Genomic DNA, 24196 nt, shown 5'->3' with positions numbered 1-24196 from the left:
TTTATGAGCTCATTGAGGGTCTTCTGGTAGTTTTCACTCGTGCAGGGCTGGTCCAGTTTGTTCTTAAGATGCTGAATGGCCCTCTCTGACACCACGTTGACCTCGTTCAACTCGGACTTGAAGTCAGACACCTTACTTTGTGCACCCACCATTCTGACGTTGGCCATATGCAGATGGAGCTGGGAGTCTGCAAGGAGAACCTTGAGCGCTTCATTCTCTGCCATCAAATGGTGCATAGCATCTTGATGGTGGAGCTGTTGTCTCCCACTCCCTTGTGGATTTCTGGCTTGCACATTTCTTCTCCGTGACCTTCCGCTTCGCTGGCTGTTCATCGCTTCCATCGCAACCACAAAATTCCTCACTCGAGAAAATTTGGGCTGGGATTTCTTGATATCTCCTTTCAGATACAGGTTCTCATGCATGCACGTTTGCAAGACACCACAGCTGAGCCAGGTGCGGTCACACACACGAGTCCGGAGATATCACAGCAACTCAGGACCTTTACACCAGACCAAACTGGCACTTGTCAGATCAGAACCTATGAAAACACAAGCCTATATTGGAGGGGAGTGAGGCTCGGGATCACAAGCCTGTTCACAGGTAACCCTACTCACAGCTGACTCTGTCAAGTTGGACATTGAATTCATTTGAGCATCTTGTTCGTGGTTCTTGACTGGATTACGACAGCGCCCATTTAGAAGTTTTTTTTTGTGTATGTGTGTTGGAATTGCCGTTATTTTTTTTAAAATTCACAGTATACTATACAGTAATACAAAAAACATCCATCAGCAATTGCTACATAAAAATAGGTTTCCTCGATATTCCTCTGGACTGAATAGTGTCTGTGAAGAACCTGTGATTGACTGTGATATCATAATAGTTTAGTTTTTTTTTTAAGAACATCAACAGGGTGCAGATCTTGGCAGAGAATATCACAGCTACGCAAAGTGCTAGTACATAGACGGACACACAGTTATACTTGATTTATATAGACATGACAAGGTATTTGAAATGAAGACATGTCAGATGAGGCAGTTGCAGAAGATTATGAAAGTGAGAGGGGAGGGTTGTAGCATGAAGAAAAGTATAATCAATAGCAATGCAATTAAAGGGGAGATATTTGCATTCAATACATAGCTATGCTCTGGAACCTCAACCATAATATTAGAGGTTTGCATTACAGCCAGTTATGCAAACGCAAATAGGTGAACTTTACCCGTACTACAAAAAACACAATAAATTGCTGTGAAATTTTTCATAACAGGTCTATTTACTGAGCCCATTGTGGTAAAATTTCTTTTAGGAATTATAAAGCAATTTTACTGCTTTCAATTCCACACAAATATACATCTGCACGGTAATGCAGAATAAAGTAAAAACTTCATATGGAATGCCATCAAGTATTATTAATTCATTTTGATTAAAAGTACTGATCTTCCTTGTACAGCCAGGTGCTACATGTTTAAATATTATAATATGTATGACAGAGAGTGTGATTTTGGGACAGCTCTAGTATTTTGAAACTGAAATGACCGTCATTTGTTTGTCAAAGTTGATAGAGGGAGGACATCTTAGTTCATATGGAAATCATTTTAATGTTTTCTATTTCAAATGACACATCTACTCTTAAAAAATGCACAGTAAAAACAATTCCATATTTAAATTGAAATTATAAATACAATTGCATTGACACGAATGCACTGTTATAGATAACTTGTTGAAGCTCCTGAGTCGAAGCCAGAATATATTCATATATTCAATGTAACATTGAATGTATAAAAAATTCTACAATGTCATCTTCCACAAAACACAATTCCAGCTCTAAAATAGCTTCATAGGCCATTGAGAGTTTTTATTGTGATGGATGAATATCTGCAATTTCATGTCCAGAATACTTACATGAATGAAATTGCCAAACATTATCTAATGGGGACTGTAGCTTGAAGGATAAAACATGAAAAACGCACTACTGATGAACTCCACTTAATTTGAAGAATTTGACATCTTGCACTGCTTAAAGATGATTCTAGTCGTCGTCTTCCTCCTCGTCACCCCCAAATGACAGAAGGCTGTTGTTCTTTATTTTCTTTCCAGAGTCCTTCCTCTTCTCCTCTTTATCCTTCTTCTTTTTGCTGGAGCTGGCAGTGATGCCCTGAAATTTTTCTGAGGAGGACCGCTTTGCTGGTTTCTTAAAGATGATTCTACCATCAGGAGGAGGTTCGTCATCTATGGACAACAAATACATGTGTCACTCAACAAAATATTTTCTTTAAACAAATTTATACAAAATCCCAATGAATGCGCATAGAGATGCAGCAGTGAAGGCTTACTATCGACCTCAAAGCAAATCCAGTTTCTCTTGAGTTTAATATTTTAGCTTCACTGTACAGAACTAATATTTGCTGGGATGCACATGTTTTACACTTGTATCTGCAATCAATTTTATACAGCCTTTCCTTAACTTTGACGGATAAAAAACCAAGGCATACCATAATTTACCCAAGTGGATTGAATTGACTGAGAAATAAAACAAAGACCAGAAAACACATGTAACTCAGGATGAAGTCAGAACCATTTAAAATTGTTTAGTAATTTTGCTGGACTGCTAATATAAATAATGTATAGGCACATAACTTGAAATCGATCTTGCTATTGTTTCATATAGAATAGATTTCATGTTAGGATCATGGAAATTAACAATTACTAACCTGCAGAAAAACATGAAAGGGCAAACTATTTGTTTTCTTGCCTGTTTTCAAAAAAAGGAGGACTTAAAGATGAAAAATGAACAATATTTAAGGCATGGTGTTATCATATATATTTTCATAATGAAATTATGCGATTGATTGTTAAATCTAAATGTTTGAAACACTTTTGGCGCTATCAAATTTGCAATCAGTGTAGTCTTTAATACCTGCGAGTAAGTGTGTGTGTGTGTGTGTGTGTGTGCGTGTGTGTGTGTGTGTGTGTGTGTTTAGAACTGGACCCACTCATCTGCAATACAAACAATGTTCAGTAACGCTTACCTTTCTCAGCGCCACTTTTAGCTTGAACATTTCCTTTGATACTTTTCACCTCCTCTGCACTCAAGTCTCCATCTTTAATGACCACAACCTGGGGAGATTCGTCCTCCCGATCACTCCCACTGTCATCGTCCAGTGTTGGCATCACCTCCCGCTGCAGAGGGCAGAGACAAATACGATTTTTTTTCTCCACAGAACCTTCCAATAATATTCATAACAACGTGCAGCGAATTCTGAAATGTATGATAGGTTCAGCTGGAGTTTGACGAATGGGCTAGCATGTTCGGCTGCCGCTAGCTGCTATTATTAGCCAAAACAAATGCGTACCTTGGTGTCGACCGTCGGTCCTTCTTTATAACCGACATCGTTTTTGAACTTCTTCAGAAACGTCGGTTCTGCTGGTTTCACCCACGACACGCCACTTGCCTTATTCTTACTCATTATAAACGGTCAGCACGAGAAAACATGAAAAACGTTAGTAAATGAAACACAACTACGTCTTTGAGATGCGCCTGGCGCATCATCACGTGTCCTCGACACTTACTGCGATTGGCGGGTTGAAGGCGGAAGTCAAGCCGAAAACAAATTACCTCTCAGCGGCAATGGACTTTAACGTGACTACCTAAACCATAGTATGAATACATCTCCCAGTACGAATTTTGAATTAACAAATAGGCTTAGCTCAAGATGCTAGGGTTCACAGACACCTGTCATATTATTTTAAGAAAATATGATAGTCATTTCGAAAGTCATTTATCCCCTGCGACGTCAACACTTCGAACCAAGTAGTTCTATTAGTCGAGATTTTGCTTTGGAATATCTCGCTCTGTCGGTTGCTGCCCTGGGTCCATGAGACTGAAATAGTCACCTGGCTCTTCAGACATGATGTCCGGTACCTTTTACGCGCTTTTGGCAGGATTCTGGGCCGCTTCTGCCTCCTTATCTGCCAAACTGACTCTCACCGCGGACCACCTGCAGGATCTCTGCGTGTCCGTCCTGAGCGGCTGGACGGAGCCACACGGCAGGGATACAGCCTGTAACTGGGTGAGCTTTTTTTTCCCCTCTGAATAATAATCTGTTTTTGCCATAAAATTGTGTTCAAAGAGCAGCTATTTTAACTTTGCGAATTGCTACTTTACCGTTTCATTTATTCATCTTCGCTTAATTTATTCATGGCGCCATTACCGGATGTATTTGGGTGAACTCGATTTTCAAGTTATTCAAGCAAAGGACAGTTTCCCAAGAATCCACCAGAATCATCAGTATGGGAAGCCAGTCAATTGCAGGGCCACATATTGACAAGCAACCGTTCCCTCTCACTCTGGGCAATTTTTCATTTTTTTTTTTACAATTAACCTTCTGCAATTAGAATGTGGGAAGAAACCTGAGAGCCGCGAGGAATCCCACACAGGGGGAGAACATGCAAACTGCACACAGAAAGGGCCCCTGTTGGTTCCAAGTCTATATTAAATGTTATTTTGGCCTCTTGTATCCGCAATCTTGTTCTTTGGGTCACGAACCACAGCTCGTGACCATAGGTGAGGTTGGGAATGTAGATCAATCACTAAATTGAGAGCTTCGCCTTCTGGCTCAGCTCCCTCTTCACCACGACAGACTGTTGTGGTCCACATTGCCGCAGATGCCACACCAATCCACCTGTTGATCTCCTGCTCCATCCTTCCCTCACTCATGAACCAGACCCCGAGATAATTGAACTCTACTCATGCCCTCTACTTGGGGCATGACCTCTTCCCCGACCCGGAATGGGGATTCCAGCCATTTCCGGTTGAGCACCATGGTCTTGGATTTGGATGTGCTGATCCTCATCCTGTCAGCTTCAAAATCGGTTGCGAACCGCTGCCGAGGGTCTAGAGCTGGACCACTGTTCCATGACCAGGGCAAATCACACCGCTCCTCCTCGATCCAAGGTTCAAGACTCTTAAATGATGTAAATCAATAAATATTCATACTAATTGTTAATCTTCCCCAACCCACCCCCCAAAAAAACAAACGAAAAAGGATTATGACTTGATTCACAGCACTTTCCACCTTCTTAAAAAAACATCAAACATCTTGTAAGACATCTTTCCACCAATCTGGGGCATAATTTATAAAGAATGGGTTAAACATTATTCTTTTTCTTTGACCTTTCTGTTTGTGCAGCTCCATATCTTCCTTCGGATGCTGTGTGTCGTCCTTTTCTTTGCGTGCAATGCTATAATGTGGAACTGCTTCTCTAAGGCTCTTCGACACTGCTCCTCTTCAGCCATGGCTACTGTCACTACCACCTCAGCCAACTTCATCTTTTCAGTAAGTGGATGGCAGATTTTTTCTTGTTTGGTGCTCGGCAACCCATTCGTTTTGCATGTTTTTTTGCAGTGAAGACACATTGTATGTTTTCTCTTGTGTATTCCCTCAGGCTGCAATGGGAAGGCTAATTTTAGGAGAGACCCAGGCTACGCTGTGGTGGGTGGGAATCGCGCTCACTCTGTGTGGGCTGCTTGCGCTTCATAGATCCTCACCTCAGCCTCTGCTAAAGGATGGCAAAAAGGACAAATAATATGGCACCCCCCCCCCCCACACACACACAAGAATTATGTAAATAGAAAACATCACTTTACCTCAAGTGCACTTGAATTAATAGGGTGTGTAGATTTTTATTTCACCACTTTTTTATACATATTTTTTATTTGTATACAAGTGTGTATCAAAGGATTTAATGAAATTAAAATTATGAAAATGTTGGTACGTTATCACCAACGAGGATCTGAATTTTGATGAACAAACATGTAGTTTGTAGTTACTGGCTCTCAGGGATGTAGCAAAACTTTTGTCTTGAAAGCCTTGCTGGAGTCAGAAATCGTATTTTTGACATGCTTAGGCTTGGAACATTTTGTACTGACATGAGAAAACTCATCCTTAAAGTGACTACAGTGTCCCTGATCAGGAACGCAATCCACCGCTCTGTTTGTAAACACGTTTTGCTGATTAAGACTTAGGCATTCTGATTAGTAAAAATCAAGCAAGACTGAAAAATTGCCTCCGGGTGCAAAACACCTTTTGTGGACTTCAACCTATTTAAAAAAAATACCTACCCCAATTTGTTAAGTCATTGAGATTGCAGTGCTCTGAATGTATATATGCTCAGAACAAATGCAGGAATTTGTCACGAATGTTTTATAGCCTGTATGACTAGGAAGAAGATATTTGGCAACCAAAACTTATTTTCTTAATTAAACATTTAAATATGTTGTTGTCTAAAAGGAGTAAGTATAACCTGCTTCTTCGTTCATTTTAGTCTAAATTCAACATTATTCGAGCTTATTATTGTGCTTTGCATTGAGACATGCTTGACAAAGTAAGAAATAAATAATTGTCTGAGACAAACCCACAGAGATGATAGTTCCATTTATTTGACTGAAACCCACAAGATGAATGGACAGTTTTTAAAATAATGTAAACATGGATAAATATAAGGGGTCTCCTTCTTTCCACCATTCAGTTGAAAAAAACTTCTTACAAGTAAGTCTCCTCCAAGTAAGATGAGTTAATGTTCAATTTAAACATACAACATAAAATAATCTTCAGACACTGAAGAGACAAAAAAAGAATGATATATCTCACAAAGTTTGATCCCCAACATCAGGAATAATAAGGCACAGTGTCATTTAACCATGACAAAGGCAGCAGACCAGAGTTAGAACCTATGCTCATACTTCATTATTAGATTAGTGCTTCTGTTAAGTGGTTCTCCTGAGGCACCCACTGGCTCCCTTTTTAGTCTTAAAGGTAGTTCTGATGTACATGAAGAGGCTTCTCCCTTCTTAAAGAGACATCTATTCAAATCTGTTGAGCCGTCAGGGCATTTGTTCCCACAGTTAAAGAGACCGCACCATGTTGTGGTTCTGTCCTCTGTAATGTTCCCTTCCTGTGATGCAATCGCCCAGCTGAGCCCCCTGACCCCACTGAGGTCTTTCTATCCAAAAAGTCATCTCTTTGCTTTTGGTCTCAATGACTGTTTAGATTCACAATTAGTAACCAATGTGCTTCTGGCAGGCTGGTATTTAAAGAAAATGATCTGTCCTGTTGACCAGAGAAAATATTCAAATAAGCTGCTGTACACAGTTTTTCCATCTCCTCAAACTACGTTATTCTTTGCCCAACCTCTTCCTTGCTCCATTAACAGGTCTATTCTCGGTCTTGAAAGGATGTGTGCGAGATTCTGATGACAATGAACTCTGCATCCACCCTCTTGGAGCCAGATTTTTTTGCAAATGTCCTCCACCTTTAAACTGCATCACATTTTGAGGTCATCAATTTACTGCTATTTTACATGCATGGGATTCTTTTGCTTCTTACAATTATGGGCACTTAAATATTCTCAAAGCCAGTCTGTCCTTAGGGAGAGATCCAACTGAGACTCTTTCAGAGGTTTCTTCTATTTCCCCTTCCTCCTTTGAAGCATAGAGCTCAATGCAGAGGTTGTCGAGCCTCATGCTGATCATGAAGCTCTTGAAGGCCAATGACTTATAATTTTGGACAATGTGCTATAAGTGAAATTGACTTCCCGGTAAATGTTCTCTGTTCTTACAATGCGTTACTTTGTCAAGCATTCGTGTAGAACACACTTTGGTCAAAAAAAAATGTCTGCTTTGTTTGCAAGAGACATGCAGTTTGGTCAAGTACTCACAAAATGTAGTTCCAACCAAAGACAACATACTATACATGTTTTACACTTGGTTGCATCAGAAGTGGAAAATATAAAAGGACATAGCATAAATCTTTCATTTCCATTAAAAAAAGTTTTTCTGTTAAAAAAGGTGGTTTTCTCCTGCTGACATCTTATGCTTTCAGTTTCTTGCCCTCCCACCACCAAAGCCTACAGGTCTCTAGCCTGACTGCTGGACTATCTAGCTGAGCGAGATCTCAATTACGTCCTCCTCGATGATCTCCCCCTGCGGGATCGTCAAGTGTTGTGGGGGGGCTTTCTTACAGCTCAGACCTGTGAAGGGGCTGCACCAGGACAGGGACAGCGGGCCACCAAATGCGAGCTGCATGGCTTCCCAACATGGCACCTTCACCCACCTTGGAGTCTCACCCTTTAGGCGTTCAATTCCCTGCAGAGAAGAGAATAACAAATATGAGGTGAATATTGAAAAGCCAAGAGGCAAGGTGAAGTCCACGTGCAGCATCATTCAAAACGAGGCTAAAAAGCGGAGCATGATTATAAAACTGCGACACAGAATGGTTCAGTTTTTGGGCCTGTTTCTCAGACAAGAAGTAAGTTCATAAGTTCAACTTCAAATATATCTATTTTAATACAATACTCATCCGTTGCATATGGATATTGAATGAATAGGCAACTGGAGACACAAAATTGTCACAAAAGTGGAGACACTTAATTGACATTAAGCTAAACTTAATGGCAATTAATCCACAAAAAAATATCAGATTCTTGGATGAAAAGTCAGCAAAATGATTTGGGTTTAAGTTCTAGAAGTCATGAGTGATAAGACTGGATTTCCTTGAAATCCATCCAAAGGTTAAGCTATTTCAGTTTGGTCAAACGGGATGAGTGATGCATTGACAAATCAGTGAAGGCAGTGTAGTCATGGAAAATTAACTCAACAGTTTGTTGAGTTTGTAAAGGTCTATTGAGTTGAGTTTGTAAAGGTCTATTTGTGGCCCAGTTTTCAACAGTTTTCAACTGGGCCACAAATAGACCTTTACAAATCCCAGAGATTTTTCTCCCAGCATCGAAAAATAGCAACATTTTGGCAAGCAGTGCTAGTCCAACTGGCTGCCAAATGTGCAGTTCATTCTCAGTCATCTGGAGCAGCTAGTTTTGTTGTGTAGCCCCAATTAAAACCAGGTCTGTGGCAAAGACTTATTTTCTTACAGTTGTAAATGTTTTAATACATGCAGAAACATAGATATTTAGGCCTTACTGCATAATATCAGTTCTTAGTTTAGTTTCATTTAGGGTTGCACAAATGGTGCCCTTCAAACTGCTTAGCTTTGCACAGATTCTCATATTGTTAATTATTCGGCTGAATGAAGTTTGCTTTGCAGAATGATGGCTTTTTTTCAATTCCAATTGCCGATGTGTTTTGTTTACCTAAATTGTTAGATGTGAGGGAATAGGCTGACAATGTTTCATAGGCAGGTCAGAAGCCAGTGGTGTTGTGGGGTTAGGGTTCATTTGTATTTGCAACACATGAGTTGCTTGGACTTTCAAATCAAGATTTTGAGGAGGTAATAAAATCATATTCTATCCATTACAACACAGGAAATAATTTTTGCTAAAAACACTCGAGTATTGTATTAAAACAGCTTTTAAATGTATTCTTTGAATATACACAACTGAATTATTTTCTTCCTTTCTAAGACACACGCCCAAGATCTACTAAAACACTACAAAATGACTAACATGCACACTTAAAAAAAATCAACATAAAAAACAAACAAAAAAAAAGGAAGAAGCAAGGTTGTCAAATGGTGAACAGAGTATTGTGCACTGAAAACATTACACACAGCTTGCTGCATCTGAAACAGCAGAAAGTAAATGGGAGTGAAGGATTTTGACCGTCATTTGAAATTGGCATGCTCGGGATGTATAAAGCTGGATGAGAGAGCTAGGGTGACCTCTGTTGAGCGCTTACCTCTGTCAAGATTAATAAGAGCTGTCTGCGCCAGAAATGTTTTGGTAGAGCAAGTTATCAACCAGAGCAAATGCACGAGCGAAGAGGAGAGAACAATTCATGGGAAAGGGGCACATCAGAGTTGTCAGTGGGAGTAGAAGGAAGGGCAGTGACATTTAAACAATCCAGACTGAGATTAAAAAAAACAAAACACAGAAATACCCTTGAAGGCTTTTGCATTGCAACTGAGAATTTATTCTCTGCGCATGTGCTGAAAATGTCTTCAGAATATTAAGAAACCATTTTTGTAAAAAAACATAAAGTATCCAACCACCATCACTCTCTCCAGTAAGACTTACCATACCAGCAGTGTTTCACATCAAATACTAAACCAGTCTGCACTTGTATCATGCATTCAGATAACAAAAGACACATAAAGTTGAATGTAAACCTACAGAATAACATTCATACTTCAAAACATTGGTCCTGCAGAGATGACAAGGGATCAAATTAAAACTAGAGAAAAGCAACTATACCATTCTAGTACTTGTGGAAGTGGAGAATGTTTACTTTTTCAGATGCTTTGACAGTCTGGCAAACAGCAGAACCGCAGTTCACAGGGAGCTTCCTACAACTGCATCTCCATTCCGTTTGAGACAGTGACCTTTTGGATGAATTCAAAGCTGAACCTTTGCGACGGAATTTGGCACAAATCAAGTGACACCACACAGGTTAAGAGCACAGGGACAAACTGTCGAATGTTAATGCACACGCACGCACACGTTCCATGGTAGAAAGAGGAAGGGAGTCCTTCTTTGTGAACTGAAAAGAAAAAGAGTGAACCAAGGTGGAAATTCCTAACTAGAGCTTTCTCACTTCCTGCCGTTCAGCGAAAAAACCAATAGAGCAAAAGCAAGCTGGCAAAATGATTGGTAATCTTTGTTTGAAAAGTCTTCAAAACACACCTGTCTTCCACAACTTTGAGCATGTCAGATAAAAAACATTGGAGTACATTTAAATTATTCTGCAAAACTAATGCCAAAACTTTTGACTTTTGGGGCGTGGGGTGACAGGAAGTCCACTGATTTTACACTATATTGTTCATATGATTACTTCTGAACACTAAAAGGTCCAGTGTGCAAGATTCAGATGTTGAAAAATGGTACTTTACAATTCTTGTAAATGACCTCAAACTAAAAAGATTTTTTGTAAGCCTAGAATGCCCTTTATCTAATCCACAGATGTGTAGAGCCAAGCGGATGTCCAATTCATTCTTAGGAGAACTGCTCATATTATAGAAGACATTTAGCTTCTAGGTTCAGTGTTGCACATTAAGAGCCCCATGAAGGGAGATAAACAAGAATTGTAATGGCCAAGAACCTTTGGCTTAAGCCTTAGTCAACTGTTGACACAACTGAGATATATAATTGATGAAAACAGATCAAGGTATGATAAAATACTCAATGCATGCTTTGAGGGAATCAGCTTATGAGGGAAATCCATGATGTGTCACATGAGAGGATCATCATGCCGTTCATGGCCATCTCATCAAATTTAGTTCAAAATTCCAACACTGGATTCTTCAATGGGTTAGCAATGGTAACAGATGAAAACTGCAGATTACCATTACTACCATTTTTAATTAAGCTACATCGCAAAATGTTCGTCAGAGACCATTTTTAAATAGGGACAAGCTGATACAGTGGCTGCTTGGCTGTTTTCATGGTGCTTACAACCATCCCTGTCTCCACTGACAACAGAACATACAGTCTAAACATCACAGATTGACTAAAAGGAGATTTCAACAGCGTCTTGTCAATGACTGATCAGTGGTCAATGGACCTTCTGACCTCCTCATGACGTCTGACAATGTTAGGTTGGGCAAACTGGAGCAAGGACAAGCAGAATGAGAAGAGGTACAGTATGTAAAACTGCAAAATTGTTTCCCATTTCCAAATGGTCTTTCAACAATGGACAATCATACAATGTTCTGGGCAATAGTCCACTATGGGAAATAAGTGGTTGAAGGTGGTAACTAACTATTGTCTTGCAAAATCAAGAACCATAACTATAATACATGTTGAATGATACATGCATGATTGTGTATGCTGCTGTAGGTTCTTTTGACCAAGGGTTGAGGTGAGGAGTTAGAAGGTCGGACTAAATATTACACACTGGCCTTTCAACTACAATTGGTTAGTAGGATATTCTCTTTTTAGTAGAATTATATTTTTGCCAACTTGCCTTTTATATAAAATACTTCCACAATCTTAGGTGACAAACATCCACCATGTTATGGCTATCCTTGCAATTATTTCCGACTGGAACCAGTTGAAAGGTTTATTTGGTCCAGGTCTTGAACATAGGGACAAACTAAAGTTACTGTGATGGTTATGCACCCCTGATTTTAGAATTGTTTTTTTTTTTTAATTATAGTAAAAATAACATTAAAAAGGAGACCTATTATGCTCATTTCTAGTTCTATATTATTACTGTACAGTAGCTTGCATTGATTCACAATCCAAAAAAGGTGAATTTTGTATTTTGTGGGGGTAGGATGATCATATTATGACATCAGTGACAAACTCATAACAATAACGAGACTCATGCTTTAGGGCTCCTCATGACTTAAAAAGATTGGCCAGAATGTATTGTTATGAACAGTAAAAGCATAATATGTCTCCGTTAAAACTGTCAATTGACTACCTTTATAGGTATTTTTAAGCGGTTATGAGCAAACACAGCTTAAGAAGAAATAACAAAAACAGACTCATCACAGTGTTCGCAAAGGAATACTCACATACCTAGAGTGTTTCTTTTTCTCTGCAACCCGGCTTACTGAAGGCAACACAACAATAGCGCAAGGATTTGGTAACACAAAAAGCAAATGTAAAGCTGTCCATGTCTCAGTTGAGAACCATACACATATATACATATTATATATAATATATATGTATGTATGTATGTATGTATGTATGTATGTATGTCTGTATGTATGCATGCTCAGCACTGGGAGCAACAAGCGGCTATAGCCGAGCTCAGTGGGGCTCCGACGAGCTGTCCACTTTCGTTCTGAGTTGCCGCCTTCTTCCCTGCGCTGACCTCTCACACCACATACTGGTAAGTCTCAGCCTTCCCATGGTCAGGGGTGGAGAAGGGGCTAAACCACAATAAGGAGAAGGGGTGTCCAAATACCGCCCTCATGTTCATCCACTTAGTTTTTTTAGCCCATCTTCTCTCTTCCTTTTTCAACTGCTCTATGCCCTGAAAATGAGAGACAACCAAACTTCAGTGGGTGTGCTCTAGTGACTCGGTCAGCAATCACATGCCAAAGTCCCAAATAAGTTTATTTTTGGAAGTCACTCAAACTGCCTTGGACTCATACAACAGTTTAGCATGGTACTTTGGTTCTATAAATCCCCGCTTTAAATCAAAAAAACAACTGTCTCCCATTTGCTAGAGTTGCAGACAAAAAGAAGAGGGAAAATGTTTTTAGGTATATTTAGGTGTATTATCTCAAACCTATATGTTGTAACCAAACAATTTGGAGATATCCTTCTATAATTATAGGTAGCTGTAAAGTGAAAAGATGCATTTATCTTCTGCTCAGTATTCTCTGCTGAAATTAACTGCCAATTGAAAATATCTAGCTAACTAAGATGAGTGATGAGAAGATATACTTTCCTTTCAAATATCCCACAAAAATAGTGAAACTGTTGATTGAAAAACCAATACTTGGTTTTCATGTGATGGTTGGAGAAAAAAGTGATTGTTTCGAATCGAAACGATCACTTCATCTAAACTGTAGATGTACTTTAAAACATCTAAATAGCACCGTTAGAAGTTGGAGAAAAGGTTGCTGGTTTAACATACTGATGGGAAAAAAAATATTAGCAGAGGGAATTACAGGAAATCACTTCACACCTCTTCATTAGTATTTGTGGCAAAAGTATCTGGAAACCAACACCTCAGATTTTCCTTGAGTCCCAACACTAGGTACCAAGCCCTTCAAATGCATTATTTGTGTCCTCACTTGATGGATGGGTTTAATAAGACCTAATTCAAAAGAATTTTATTGTATTGGACAAAATCAAGCTTTTTACTCTTAATCATGGATCCTATTAAGGCCTCTGTCCACAAGATGGGCTTTATTCATTTCAAGTGCTCATAGTCTCAGCTTTTTTAAGGCATTTATAGTTCTTATGCTACACATCTTTTGTTTTTCTTACCTTTCTATTTTTTATTTTTGTAAATATAATGCATAGCTGATTGTGAACCATAACTCTGATAGGGTACACTCACCTGACATCCTGAAAGGCATGGCAGCATCCCTCTATGCTCTCGAGTTTAAACACTAATAATGACAATCCATGTTAAGACTGCAAATAAGTTGGCTGTCAGTAATGGTAGAAGTTGTCCCCTGCAAAACTGCTGGCAGTGTGATTTCCTGAGTTTCTCCTTGATTTTGACTGTTCAGTTTGTTAGAAGGTACACTGACAATACAATAAGTTGTTTTCCACATTGAAAAAGCTGGGAGGTGACAACTCTGAAACTTATTTCTATTTGCACTGACAATAAATACATCCTGCATAAAAACTTTGTGTCTTGTGGACACACGGCCCTGTGTTTAACTGTGTTTAACCAGAGTAGCAGCTCAGACAGCAGGCTTTGAGTTAGGAAATGTTCTCAGTAGTAGTTAATGGCTGCTCAGTGCACAAAAGAAATTTGGATATTTTGTCAAGCCCTTATGTTTGGAGCTGTCAGTCCAAAATGATAAAACTTCAAGTGTGAATGGCTCCTTATGACAGGTGGCATCTCCAGGCGACTCAAGTGATTGGAGTTAGTTAAAAAGGGGAATGTGGAAAGGTCTTTACACGTAAGTACGGGTATTATGAATGAAAACAATGAAGATGGGTTGAAAAGTTAGATCTTGTGATGGTAGGATGAAGATGGTCCTGAAACAAGCAGCTAGAATTTGAAGAGATCTGAAGGTTCAGAAATTTAAATCAAATAAGCTGAAATGTTGGGGGGATGTCCCTTCCCAGACAGAATGTAAAATTTAACAGATATGACATTGTGTTTATTTATTTTTTGCTCTGAAACTAAAAAAAGAGCGTTACATGATACAAAAGTGTGACAAATAATATCATCAATGTAAAATAATGTATGTTTTTCCATTTGATTTACTTAATAATGATTTCTATCATCAGAGCAATACAACAACAGGCAGCAACTGTATAAAACCTGTGAATCTTGACTATTAACACCTTTGGACCATTTACATTTTCGTGTTTTCATTTCTAATTTCGATTCGATGCTATTCGATTTGTTTTTCATCAAATTAATTCATGTTGATATCATGTTTACATATTTATAAAAATATAATTAAAACAAAACAATTCTCAATAAAGCCTGTATCTACAGCTTACTTGTCAGCAAAGGTGCTTGGTCTATTGCAAAACTATGCAGTATACTACTGCATGCTTTGAACACTTGCTGAGGGATGAAACTTGTCACCACATCAAGACCAGCCACTCTATTTGCCAAGTTGTCAGGATAAACTAGAGCAGTGAAAGGTGAGACTAAGCATGCCACAGAAGCCTAGATGTGGCCTTGACGGACAAAAATCACAATGCTTTCTGGTTGCTGAAAGGTTTTTACCTTTGGAGCAACGGGGACTTCCAAAGCCCATTCTCTGTGTTCATATAATATCAATAAAATAAAAAAAACAAACACATTAAAACAAACTAAAACAACAGTGTAGCATCATCAAAAGGGTTTGTCAGTAATTATCCAAATTTCCCTGCATAAGTCCATGTTTGATGACATTCTCAAATGGAGCAGGCAAGTAAAAGCAAGCATATCAGGAAAAGTGTTCAATGAAAGTAGAGACGGGTAGGAAATTTGCTTTACCGCAGGAAAATGAGTGAAATATTAACCACTGACCAAGATGTCTTCCCATGTAGGACTATAAGTAGAAGGGAATGTCAGACTATTGATGGTAATTGGGTTACTTACGGTCTCATCAGTACAGATGGAGTGGACTTGGGTGCCAAACATCACAGAGGTGAAGATAAGGAAGAGGAGGCCTTCAAAGCACAGGAGTATGAGGAGAATGACTGTTGCTGGAGGAGAGAAGGTACTGCACTCTGGGGGATGAAGGGACAAAGGGGAAGACAATGTGGGGGCCAAAGGAGAGGATCATATGAAGAACTGCCATTCACTACAATTATCACTATTTTTTTCCTCTGAGGAACTATGATAAGGATGTTAGAGGGAAGACTAGCAAGCATCTAGCATCAGAAGGTTAGTTTGATCCAGGGGAACTCAAGTAGTAGAAATTTAAAATATTGTGAGCTAGGCCAACCATCCTAAAGTCTCAAGAAGCAGCTGTGCAAATAAAAAAATTACAGCTCATCTAAAGATGTCCACAATTAGGTCTAGCTGAATTGCGGGTAGAAATCATGGAGCTTTGTTGGAAAATAGAAACTTTCTTGTCCACTAAGAATACACGGTTCAAAGCAGGGTCAATGACAAGTGCATACAAAAAATTAGCATTTAAATGTTGACAGAGTACAGTGGTTTTGTGAATAGTTTTCACAATATTTTTGTGAACGTTTAGTTGTTTCTTAAAAATGAGCGGGCTCTCATCTATTGAAAGACACCATATCACAGATTCACTATCCTTTTGTAGAATTTATGACATGACCTACTGCTCTGCTGAGTAAAACATATCTGCATTCTGCTTTAATCACTTCACATATTCTGCCCTGGTTAATAGCCATCCAGTATTAGGAAAATATATGTCTCTAATTTAGCGGTTTGAGGAAAACATAGCTGTGTGACTTAAAATCCGCTAATAATTTTTGCAAATAGTAATCAGCACACTTGCATTAATGAGGCAAGTTCATATTATTGAATACCTGAGAGCGTGCACAGTAAAATTTCCAGTTGATTAGCAGAACAAAACCTATTATAAAAACAGCACAGTAAAACCAATAAATTAAGCATGTCACATGAAAAATTAAGAAGATATGAGGACTGCAGAGTGTGGGTGTCACTTGCTGCTGCATGACCCCTCATTTGACATAGTAAAATACATCAAATTACAGTTTAAAGCTTGTAAAGCCATTCAGTTTCTTGAATGGGAATATTCATTTCAAATTGATTTATTTATTTTTTAAAACAAACAATAATCAGTCTTCCATTTCAGAAAGGTTTAAATGAGATATAGTTCAATCATCTAATGACAATACCTGTTTTTCAGAATTGAAGTCACTATTTATCAGTCAAATTTATCATAATTACTTTACTTGTACAGTTGGATATCTGTGATTCTTTGACATTTTGGGGGAGGAGTAAAATCTGGGTATGGCTGGGAGGGTCAGGGAGAGGGTGTTTTTGGGAGGTAGCAGTGAGTTACTCACAAATTATCAAGCAAGTCTGGGAAGGCTTTGCTGTTGCAAAGGGAGGATGTGGTCATGTACTACTTGATGGGATAAAAAGTTCTTGTGTAAATGATTCATGGTTGGAGGAGATGTTGCAGGGGGGTGGGTAGGGGCGGGGACTTGTGCTGTACACCTAATATGAGACACATATTTAAATCACATGGAAGTCAGGGACTATGCCTGTTGAGAGGCTGGTGTGTTTATTCACACAAAGAAAGTGTTTGCAGTGCAGGGAGGTCAATGCACCGCTCCTCCCCCTATGGAATGTTTATGTCAGGGTGGATGCTCCAAGGAGAATCAAGCTAAAATTCAAATGTAGACTTCAGAAAAAAAAACGTATTTCAAAACAACTGCGCACAAGAGGAGTACCACCTGAAAAGTGGTCTGGGGTGTGAGCATTGATATTGAAGAGTTAGCGAATCAATTTGCTGGGAAGTAAGCCAATGAAAAACAAGCAGATCGATGTACCGTGCCAAAAACAGAAATTTTATCTATAATAATTTTATTTCAAACTGTAGCTTCACTGAATTTTACCTTCAAAATGCAAATAGTCATATCTCTCAGTCTCATCATACTTTCTTTCACCAAACTTCCACCACCAGGTTTAATGGTGTATCAATTGTAGTGAGTCCTCATATTATCGATCCTGTTGAGTTCCTACAATACCCTGTTTATTTTAAGGACCACAGAAAATCATATACCGTCATGCCAGAATTTTGGCTTAGGACAAAAGTATTAATTATTTTGTCGGCCAAATTCACAAAGCCTCTGAAAGAACTTTATGTGAACATATCATATGCTGTAAAGTTGCTCGAGTGCTATATTTCTGCTGAAATCTCAAGGGAGATCACTTCTAACTCAATAATTGTTTGTGATGACTCAAATATTGGATTTGTTCATCTGATACTTCATACTTTACTTCCACCAGCATCAAGCAATCAGCCACAGCATTATGATCCCTGGCAAAATTCTATGTAGGTTCAACTTTGGCTCAAACATAGACTTCACTGGATATATGAAGATGCATTTTGTTTACTTGATTCAAGATGTTAGCAGCAGCTCCTTTAAGGTCCTCTAATTCAAATCCAAATTGAAAGGCCTGGTGAAAAACTTTGATTTTGTCATGTTCCTTAAACTTTATTTGCGGTGCAACAGAGTATTATCCAGCCAAAGGATGCAACTGCCAATAGGGAATACTGCTCTCATGAAGTAATGCCCTATTTACAAAGGGATCAAAGTTGCATCTATATGGAGGTTTCCCAGCACAGCATTGCACAAAGAGTCATACTGCTTCTGACCGCTTGCTGTCTTTCCATAATGCACTTCGTGCCATATCTTCCACAGGTAAAAGACAGAGACCGAGCATTGTTCTTGGGTCAAGTTCTGAAGCTCATGTGCCCATAATTAGTGATCTCAGTACTGCACAAGGTCAGCATGGACAGCCAAACCAGTCTATGGCCATGCAGCACCATATGCAACAAACTGTGCTACAATATGTGTTCTGATACATTCCCATCACATCCTGCATTGACTTTTTCATCAGTTTGAGCAACAATAATTCTACTGTTGGATTCCACTACACAAGCCTACTTTTAATGGTCACGTGTATCAGTGAGCCTTTGTTACCCATAACTGTGTTGCCAGTACACAAGCTCTCTTTCCCTGAATTAGTTTTAGTAGGCGCAGATCGCTGCACACCAGGGTTACCCATCGGATGCCGCAGTTTTGAAAATGATCTGACCCAGGTGTCCCGCAATTACAGTTTGGCACTCACATCCAAATGTTGCTAATTTTTCTTGATTACATTCATTTTCAGGATTTAAATATTCATTTCTGCCAAGCAAATTGTACTCACCATCTGGTGTCAGTGTAACTGATAATTAGTGTTACTGACTTCACCAGCATTGGCCGTAATTTTTTGCTTATTGGAAGATTTCTGAAGGAACTACTGAATATGCTACTCCACTCTTTTTTTAAATATTCAGTTACTTTAGTTAGTTTAAAAAGATGGTTTTAAACGACACAAAAAAAATGCAAAAATATAATTGAACAGCAAACCAATATCTCTCTATTTTTGGCTTGTGATGGCTAGAAAAAGCACTAAGTCATCAAATATTAAATGTTGATGAGTTTTGATGAGCTTTGGGAAATATTCATTCATTTTTTTATTTCACAGAAATAGGAGTACATAACACTCACTTGTCCAGTCATCTTCAAAGCAGTAGAGGAAATGGAAAACCACCATGATCAGGGCATGGAGAGATATTAGTGCGATGTACATCTAAAAAGATCAAAAAAGAGAGATGAAATACTAGCCTGATCAACTAGAAACGGATCTTCTCTAAAAAAAATTTCACAGATACTGATGCCTCCCTAAAATCAATCTCTTTCAAAAGATCCCCTCCTCCCCTTTTTCCCCCTAATGACTGATTATTTTTTACTCTGCTTCATTCCAACTTGATCTAAGCTATAGAAAAGGCAATAGCACAGTTTTGGACTTTTGAAAATAACCAAGATGTTTACAGTAAACAACTTGGTATGTTGAGTCTGCAAACTTTTGTTGGTAATGGGAATTACATACTAAACAACTGAGCAGTGTCAAAAGGTCACTCAATGCAGATTAACAAACAAGTGGGAGTCACACAGGCGTGTCTCATCGAAATCCTATTCTTAATCACAAAATGACAGAAGAAGAGACATGGCATGAATTACAACTTAGATTGTGACGGGCAACCACAGGTTTACCCTCATGCCTTTTGTCCCATACACTCAAACTGCTAAAGCTTGACTTTAACCGATTTAGATATTCAACCAGCTGGATATATATTGTACAGCCCTAAAGTCATTGTGAAGTTCAAATATGAAACTCCAGCATTGCCTTTCTAGCAACAGTATGACTTTGCTTTATATTTGTTGTGGTAAATCAGGGCAAAAACACAAGTACACAAGAATGAGAAAAGTTATATTTAGGTGTCTGCTTGTTAGGTCACCAACTTACTGTGAATAGAACAAAGTATTTTTGGTTGTTCTCCCCAACACAGTTGTTGACCCAGGGACAGTGGTGGTCCATCTTTCGTATGCAGCGTTTGCAAACACTAGAAGTAATTTTGAGAGAGCAGAGAAAAATCAAAATCAGTGCCTTTATCAGCTGTTTGGCTGAAACTCGTATGTCCAAGCACAGCTGCTCAAAAATTAGGAGAAAGGGGAGGCACTTGCAGAAAAATAAATTCAACTCAGTCAATAATTTACTTGACAACAATTTTTTAGCCTTTTCTGTCAGACATCACTACAAATGAGGACCTGGGTTTGTGAATGCATAATGCAGCAATCAGATGTACGGCTGCATTCCTACCTGCAGTGGTGTGCTCTGTCAGGCTTGATACTGCAGCATTTGGGACATTTGTAGACCACCTGACCTGGTTTCAGCTGAAGACTCTCAATATATTCTTTAGTGGCGTTCCCTTTTGGCACTGCCCCCTAGCAAGAAACATGAGCAGCTCTTTCAAAGACGATTCAAGTATCTCAATTAAATATTTAAAGATTGGACAAACCACAGTTTTTTTCAGAATGGGGAAGAAATTTAAATAAATAAAAATCAAATAACAATTACTTTTTGAAAATAAAATTAAATTGTTGAAATTTTATATAAAAAGGTCAGCTTAGTGTTGTTTTATTCTTGTGGTTCTGAAAAGGTCTCTGAATACTCTGATTAGATGTGAGACAGACTCAATTCAGAGTGGGTATCAGGTTCTCTGCAGCTGTGTATAATAGCTTGAGAGGGTGGTCAATTTTACTGACTGACGACATTACAATCTTGGTTAGTAGTTAGCTATACTATGTAATTCTGCATTGTTAACTCAGCTAAAGACAATAACAAACCTATCTTTCCCCTTAGATTTAGAGACCCTACCGGCAAAAGGAAAAGTTCACACTGTTTATAATTGAGTGTCTCCAAACATTATCAGAGGTCTTTTAGATAGGTGAATTTATTATATACATTTGGTCAATATACTGCATTAGGAAGGTTTAAGTCAATTGTTTGAAACTACAGTGTATAATATCAAAGTGCATAAGCTTGTGTGTGCATTGATAAGTTTAGGTGAAACACTTAGAAGCCCCACTTACAGGATCTGTGCACATTGCCCTGAGGTGGGAGGCAAGGGCAAGGAAGGCCAGGGTGTTGAACAGAGCCCCGTTAACAATGCTGTACGTCAGATTCTTGGAGGGCAACAGCATCACAAACAGCACCACAAACTCGGCATACAACACAAGTAGCCACGTGATGACTGCACAAATTATGCCGCAGGCGTCTCTGATGAACCACATGGCCGAAGCAGAGGTGGAAGTGATAACGTCTTTGGATATTGGGATGCGCTGTTCTGCCTGCAGGCCATTGGTTCCGGCCCCGGCCTGCCCACGGCCGTGCTCCACATCCCTGCATCTGTGCACAGGGCTCTTCATGCTTCATCTAAGCTACGCCTGCTGATGCTGCCAGATCTGCTGTGCCTTCAGGCTTCAGCACTGGTCACAACATGCTGAGGAGAGGAACAAGAAGTTACAGGTCAGAGCTCAGTGACATTGATGCCCCAAATTTTTAGCATGTGCTTAATCAACCAATAAATATAAAGAGCAACAAGTACAATGAGACAGTCAAGCAGCGACCTGGATTGATAGATAATACAAGGCATCAGTTTCTTATACAGACAAAGTGCTAATAAAAAACATAAAGAATGCTAAACAAAAATTGATAGAAAGTGAAACATTTTCTCTAATCATTTTAAAATCCCTTTTGTGTCATGAACAGACCCCCCCCCCAAAAAAAAAACAGTTTCTTTGCCATTCTCTGCTAATTCCAGGTAAATGTTGAAGAATTTTATAATTTTTATACCTATCTCTATTTAAGATAATTAAGAAAAACTTGAGGTTGTGCAAGAACTTAGTTAAGCGGCACTTGATAATTATGATTAGCCATTCAGCAGGTCATTTCTTTTATTCAAAAACTTGAAAAAAGGGAAAAATGCCAAAAAATTCAAACAACTAAATATGAGGAATGTGAAAAACATGCCCGCAATAAAATAGATAAATAAATAAATAGATATACATACATACATACATATATAAATAAATACATAAAAAAAAATCAAAAAGCTGAAGCTGATTTGTTCAAATGATTAGTTAACTGCTTATTGTGTGACCCACATACTATGGTTCTTAATTACAAATATAAATAAATAAATAAATAAATCATGAAATGAGTAGTAACTAAAATATCAACCATACTGATGACCAAATCGTTTAACATCAATATGAGGGTTGTGCATAAATTTGCAATTTTAAAATGAACAAAATGTTGATGGCAATGCAGTCTGAAGCTTGACATTTTAGTTTTTGTTGAAAATATTATCTGTGTCTTAAACAAGTCGTCCACTACGTACCCTTGGAAAATGACACACCTTGACATTTGACACATTCAATTCTGTTAAAGTTCATAAATGTATACTTTATTTACAGTATATTCTTCAATTCAATGTCTAAACCTTTTTGCTAAATGTCAGCTGGGATTGGCTCCAGTCCCATTGCAAATTTCTGTATTATCAAAGGTATATGACATTTTTGTACTCTAATACCGTTTATATTATTGTATATCTGACTTGTATTGAGAAGATGAAATGAATACAAAGTTATGCAATGTTTTGCGGTAAATATTTGATGGCATATGACAATTGCAGTAGCCCCCCCCTCAAAAAAAAACATACTTTTTTTTTATTACTAGCCAGGTGCAATATTTCGGTTTTTATTGACAGTGTTGGTAACACAACCGTGTTTTGCAGCAAAGAGTAAGAAGAAACACAAACAATGCATATTATCATTGTTATATCATGTTACAATCTGGTTATTACATGCCTATATTTGAGATCAGTATTCTAACCTTTATCTTCTGTCCTTGCTGTAATGAATGTTATTTATTACAATGTTTTTTTTTTAAACTGTATTATTGTGCAATTGAATGAATGAATATTTCTTTTAAGTGTCCCACAGTTGGGAGCTGTGTCTCAGAATGACAGGGGTCACTATCGCACTGTGGGCATTACATAGGATTGACAGGAATGCCCTTTGATACAGCACGGGCATGAACCATCATCAATGTAAGTTTCCAGGAATATGTTGATGTTGAGGCAAAAGATGGACTTGCAAAAATAATCCAAAAAAATTGCATGAGAGACGAGGTGAGGTTAGCCTGCAATGATGGGTCTGGGGTGCAGTGCCACACCTGAGACCAGAGGTAGATGCTGAACTGTGACCCGGGGGCTAATATTAATAAATAAGACTAACATTGAGTGTCTGTGACATGGTATAATTAGCAAACACACACACATCTTGTTGAGAATTTGCTTCACGTCTTCCAGTTTAAAACCTTCCTCAGTCTTAATGGTATTATTGTCGGAAAAAAGCTAGCAGGCGGGAGTAACGGCTGCAGGTAACGTCCAGCTTAAACCTGCCGCAAAAGGCCTGCATGTTGTGAGAACCTGAGTGAAATCAAACACGGACATACAAACGTTGACGTTTTAGCTTAGCTGCTAGCTAACCAGTCAGAGTGACCGTTTCCTGATATATGAGCTCATTTCTGTAAGTGTCTACTTCAGTCTAAAAAGCAATGGACGCTCAGGAAAAGAAAAGTCTACCTTCACTTTAACCTTATTCTTATTATCTTCCGATAAAGCTAATTTCTCACCTGAAGGATGTGCGTCCCTGCGTCGCCTTCGAAGCAGCGTGATAGCTCCTCCTGATGCCTACTTCTTTTTTTCCTCAAACGAGCTTTATTTGTCAGACGACCGCATTTCATGTAAATATACTTTACCAATAAATACGAGAATAGCGTAGTGTACTTCAACCGGCGAGTAACATTTCAACGGCGTTACACGAAGCATGTAATCCAAAATGATATTCGTTTCTCTGCGGCCAAAAAAAGCCGACTCTAAGATTCGTGATGCACCCGTATTTGGGTCCTTACGGTAAATACATGGAAACGGCTGAGGTACAAAAAGACCGAGGCACCTGATTTCACGCAGAATATTTATCGTGT

At 38.7% G+C, this 24196-nt stretch overlaps 4 protein-coding genes across 8 annotated transcripts in view; 2 read left to right on the top strand and 2 right to left on the bottom strand.

The window, feature by feature from the left end:
- Nucleotides 1-1575: 1575 nt before the first annotated feature.
- Nucleotides 1576-3564, bottom strand: kiaa1143 (KIAA1143 ortholog). Its single transcript, XM_086154830.1, has 3 exons — nt 3351-3564; nt 3027-3177; nt 1576-2226 (listed from the first exon to the last, which is right to left on the bottom strand). The coding sequence occupies exons 1-3, from the start codon at nt 3462-3464 to the stop codon at nt 2027-2029; spliced, it is 465 nt and encodes a 154-aa protein (XP_086010956.1). The 5' UTR covers nt 3465-3564; the 3' UTR covers nt 1576-2026.
- Nucleotides 3565-3591: 27 nt separating this feature from the next.
- LOC147229386 (transmembrane protein 42-like) lies at nt 3592-6277 on the top strand. Of its 2 annotated transcripts, none has more exons than XM_086154833.1 (3): nt 3592-4067; nt 5265-5333; nt 5443-6277. In XM_086154833.1, the coding sequence occupies exons 1-3, from the start codon at nt 3906-3908 to the stop codon at nt 5581-5583; spliced, it is 372 nt and encodes a 123-aa protein (XP_086010959.1). In that variant the 5' UTR covers nt 3592-3905; the 3' UTR covers nt 5584-6277. The 2 variants fall into 2 exon arrangements, with proteins under 2 accessions (XP_086010959.1, XP_086010958.1); XM_086154832.1 differs by having other exon boundaries at nt 3601-4067; nt 5187-5333.
- A 138-nt stretch (nt 6278-6415) lies between these two features.
- zdhhc3a (zDHHC palmitoyltransferase 3a) lies at nt 6416-24103 on the bottom strand. 4 transcript variants are annotated; one of them, XR_015106781.1, is made up of 8 exons: nt 23846-24103; nt 21238-21647; nt 20465-20589; nt 20111-20207; nt 19312-19393; nt 15683-15813; nt 12469-12928; nt 8002-8140 (listed from the first exon to the last, which is right to left on the bottom strand). XR_015106781.1 is itself a non-coding variant. In XM_086154828.1 (7 exons), exons 2-7 carry the CDS (start codon nt 21571-21573, stop codon nt 7934-7936), a joined length of 978 nt encoding a protein of 325 aa, XP_086010954.1. In that variant the 5' UTR covers nt 21574-21647; nt 23846-24103; the 3' UTR covers nt 6416-7933. The 4 variants fall into 4 exon arrangements, 2 of the variants coding, with proteins under 2 accessions (XP_086010954.1, XP_086010955.1); XR_015106780.1 differs by having other exon boundaries at nt 8006-8140; nt 10235-12928; XM_086154828.1 differs by lacking the exon at nt 12469-12928 and having other exon boundaries at nt 6416-8140.
- Nucleotides 23359-24196, top strand: part of LOC147229384 (adrenocorticotropic hormone receptor-like) — a 23620-nt gene continuing 22782 nt past the window's right edge. The window contains exons 1-2 of the mRNA XM_086155786.1: nt 23359-23395; nt 23852-23936. Of these exons, the coding sequence (XP_086011912.1) occupies nt 23359-23395; nt 23852-23936 (122 nt within the window). The remainder of the gene's footprint in view (nt 23396-23851; nt 23937-24196) is intronic.

The sequence above is a fragment of the Fistularia commersonii genome, chromosome 11 (genome assembly GCF_037954325.1).
Source record: "Fistularia commersonii isolate RoL2024-O1a breed Wild chromosome 11, RoL_Fcom_v1.0, whole genome shotgun sequence".
NCBI lineage: Eukaryota > Metazoa > Chordata > Actinopteri > Syngnathiformes > Fistulariidae > Fistularia > Fistularia commersonii.
The sequence above is the reverse complement of the archived record's forward strand: the minus strand, read 5'-3'. Positions and strand labels throughout refer to the sequence as shown.